Genomic DNA, 3,827 nt, shown 5'->3' with positions numbered 1-3,827 from the left:
TCCGTGCCGCCGCCAGGGAATGGGATTTTCCGCTCCATCTGGTCCAGCCGCCGTCGCCGCGGCAACGGGAGATGGCGGTTGCCATGGTGGCGAAGGGGCTGAGGGCTGGTGACGCGCTCGGGAGGCAGCCCCCGCCCCCGAGGGAGCGGCCGGGCGTCAGTCCTGCCCCTGCGGCGCACGCCCTGCCCCGGGGGAGGGGCCCGCCTCCCTGCCGGTGCCTCCAGGTGGCGCTGCTTCCCCGAGGCAGGGGCTGCGGGGCTGCTGGCTCTGGGGTGGAGGTCCTCACCTCCCCATGCCCCGTACGGAACCAGAGCCGATCGTCACGCGCCCGGAGAGGGGGGCACTGCCCCCTCCCCAAGTTCACAGATGACCCCATTTCACAGCTGGGGGGAGCAGCGGATGCGCTGGCGGGCAGGGCTGGGGTCAGAGCGACATCTACACGCTGGAGGACTGGACCAAATAGGAACTCGTGAGGTTCATTAAGGACAAGTGGCACAGTCCCGGGCAGCGGTGCAGGCTGGGGGCTGACTGGATGGGCAGCAGCTTGGCATGAATGGTCCCGGGGGGTGCTGGGGGGCAAGAAGCTGAAGCAGAGCCCAGAGGGTGCCACTGGTGCCAAACTCATCCAGGTAAACTGCAGCGAAATTGCAAAACGGCAATTTTCATCACACGCAGAAGCACTGGTTAGGAGCGTTGCCAGCAGGTTGAGGGCAGTGATCCTTCCCCTCTATTCAGCACTGGAGAGACCACATCTGGAGGCCTGTGTCCAGCTGTGGCCCCCCACTGCAGAAAGGGTTGAAGAGAGTCCAGTGGAGGGCAAGGAAGAGGGTTCAGGGGCTGGAGCACAGGATGGATGAGGAGAGGCTGAGAGAAATGGGCTCGTTTAGCCTGCAGAAGAGAAGACTGAGGGGGGATTGAATAACAGCAATTAATTATCCAAAGTGGGGTTGCAAAGAGGATGGAGCTGGGCTGTTCTCAGTGATGGCAGATAAAAGAGCAAGGAGCAATGGGCTCAGGCTGCAGCAGGGAAAGTTGAGGTTAAATATTAAGAGAAACTCTAGCGAGAAGGGTGGTGAAGCACTGGGACAGGCTCCCCAGAGAGGTGGATGTTTTGAAGACCCAGCTAGATAAAGTCCTGGCTGGGATGATGTAATTGGGGCTGGTCCTGTTTGGAGCAGGGGGTTGGGCTAGATGTGACCTGAGCTCCCCTCTGACCCCCATTTCCCATGATTCTGTGCTCTCCTACTGCCCCACCGTGGACGTGGCCCTGCTGATGTAGCCCCTCATGTCATCCTGGGGGTGTAGGAGAGGCATTTGGGAGGTATAGGCTTTTCTTGGGGTCCCTGGGGCTGTGGGTTGGGAGTGAGGGGCACCAGGAGGACTGGTTGCCTGGGTTCTCTGGGAGGGGAGTGAGGACACCTGGGTTCCCAGACAACCCAGGTGTCCAGACACGTAGCCCCCTGCTCCAGGCCTCGGTCTGAGAGAGAACATGATCAAGGTGGTGGAAAAGGGTGAGCGTGAAAGAGAAGGAGGGATGGAAAGGAGGAGTGTAAGGGGAGGGAGAGAAAGGGGAAGTGTGACAGAGGGAAGAGAGGAGGAATGAAGAGTAGAGGGGTGGGGGACAGAGGGAGCCGGGCAGGGGGAAGGAAGGAGTGGATGACAAACAGAAGGAAAGAGAATGAGAGAGACCTGCTGGGGAGGGGTGTGAAGGGGGCAGAGAAAGAGTGGGACACGTGTATGTGTGGGGGGGTGGTAGTTGTGCAGCAGTGTCCAGGCTTGCTCACATCCCACCCATCTCCACACGCGTGTGCCCGGGTTGTCTCACCAGGGAGCAGTGTCTGCCCATCCGTCCTTCACACACAGAACCCGTGTGTCCCTGAGATGCGTGGAGCAGAGCCACTGCCATCCAGCAGGGGGTGGTAGCGGCACACCCACGCAGGCAGAACCCAGGCACGGCTGGGCAGAGTCCAGCACCTGAGTACTGGGGCAGGGGCCTGAGTACCAGGCCAGGTAGAAGCCACAGCCAGGATTGGGGCCACCCGGATGCTGGAGACACCTCCACCAGACAGAGCTGGCCCCCGGGACCCTGGACACTTGGCTCTCCCTGCCGTGGAGGGAAGGGGGTCTGAGGGTTCAGAGTGGGGGTGCAGGGAGCCCGGACACCCCGGATCTCCAGAGGGGAGTAGGGTCGGAGGGCGGGGGGCGGGTTTGCAGCCCAGACACTTCATGCCCCTGGTGCCACCGCCCGAACAAAGGCTCTGATGTTAGTGGGGGGATGGGGATGCTGATGTGGGTCCTGCATCACGAGGCGGGTGATAATATCTTGCTGTCACAAGGGAAAGAGGTGGAAGTGGTGACAGGGCTGTGGCTGGCAGCCAAGGAGGTGGGCACTGGGGATGGCGCTGCTCCCTGGCCCCTGCATAGATCTTCAGTGTCCCCTTGGGACTCCAGGGGGCCCGTGGCTGTGGGGGGCAAGGTGCGGGGGGCTCCACGGGGCACTGTGCGGTGGTCAATGTCGGTATCAGTCCAGCTGGGGCCGCAGTAGCCACTGGGGGCCACTAGGGGGCATTAGACATATTGTAGTCTCTTTGGTGTGAGGGGAAACTAGGGGGTGCTGAACTGGTCATGAGGGAGCGGGGGCCAGGCTCAGGCCAGGCCCCTGGCCCCTGCCAGATGCTGCCCTCAGCTGGGTCCCTGCCTGCTGCACCTGTCCCTGCCCTGATGGCCTCCTGCCACTGGAAGCTCATGGCCATAGTCCTGCTGACCATCCTCGGCCTGCTGGGCAGTGAGCTGGGTGCTGGGTTCCCTCCGGCTCTGTGGTCTGGGGGACTTGGAGCAGGGGGGTCTGGGAGCCTGGAAGCCTGGGTTCTCCCCTGGACCTGGACCTAGATACCTGGGTTGTCCCCTAGATCTAATTCCCATGAGAATTAGGCTCTGACTGGAGGTGACCAGGGAATCTGGGCTTCTGGGGGAGGTGGCCCCTTGTCGCCCCCCAGCCAGGCTGGCTTCAGGCCATGACCCCTGGCTGCTCTGTTCCCTGCCAGGGGCTGGCCTTGGGGACCAGGATGTGACCCTGCTGCAAGACCCTGTGCTGGGGCAAGAGGGCTCCTGCTTGACCCTCAACTGCAGCTACAGCATCTCTGGGGGGGAAGATTGGAGTCATGTGGTAGAAGCAGAATGGACCCAGCGTCATGTATCACCCAGACCAGGCTCAGATTGACGTGACCTTCAAAAACCAGACCCGGACCTTCAGCGAACACCTGGGCAACTAACTGCTCCCTGTGGATCACAGGGCTGCGCCTGGAGGATCACTGCACCTATGGGGTCCAAATTCAGAAAGGCAATGAATGACAGCCCAGCCCCGGACCCATGTAGCTCCGCTGGACAGGTAAGCAGGTCGCATTTCCCTCGCTGACTGCACCGGTGAGGACAGGATGGTCCCAGAGCTGTTCCTCCAGCCCCACTCTGCCCTTTTTGGCCACCCCAGAATTCAGTTCTGCCAATGGGATGGGGTGTTGTGATGGTCTGGGGCAGCTGGGAGCGCTCTGGAGACCGTCAGTCCCTCCTCACCACCAGGACTCACAGGCATCTGTCCTCCAAGCTCACCCATGGAGGCCCACCCTGGAGACAGGAGGGAGACAGGAAAAACCTCTCCTGTTCCGCGCAGTGTGGCTGCCTGGGATCCCTGGCCTGGTACTGCCAGGATGGACAGGGGCAGTGCCAGGCCTGGCTACCGGTGTCTCTGTCCCGGCTGGGCCGTGATGTGGTGCAGAGCTGCCTGGTGCATGGATACACAGACAAGTGCAGCCTTGAAGACAACCCGGACC

General features: G+C 61.9%; 1 protein-coding gene across 1 annotated transcript in view; it reads left to right on the top strand.

Annotated features, from left to right (window-relative positions):
• The window catches only part of ATP1A3 (ATPase Na+/K+ transporting subunit alpha 3), a 14,242-nt gene extending 10,970 nt beyond the window's left edge, over positions 1-3,272 (top strand). The window contains exon 18 of the mRNA XM_019541697.1: positions 3,205-3,272. Coding sequence (XP_019397242.1) covers positions 3,205-3,272 — 68 coding nt within the window. The remainder of the gene's footprint in view (positions 1-3,204) is intronic.
• Positions 3,273-3,827: the final 555 nt, after the last annotated feature.

The sequence above is a fragment of the Crocodylus porosus genome, unplaced genomic scaffold (genome assembly GCF_001723895.1).
Source record: "Crocodylus porosus isolate Cpor-Errol unplaced genomic scaffold, CroPor_comp1, whole genome shotgun sequence".
Taxonomy (NCBI): domain Eukaryota; kingdom Metazoa; phylum Chordata; order Crocodylia; family Crocodylidae; genus Crocodylus; species Crocodylus porosus.
Note: the sequence above shows the minus strand (reverse complement) of the source record. Positions and strands in the feature narration are given on the sequence as shown.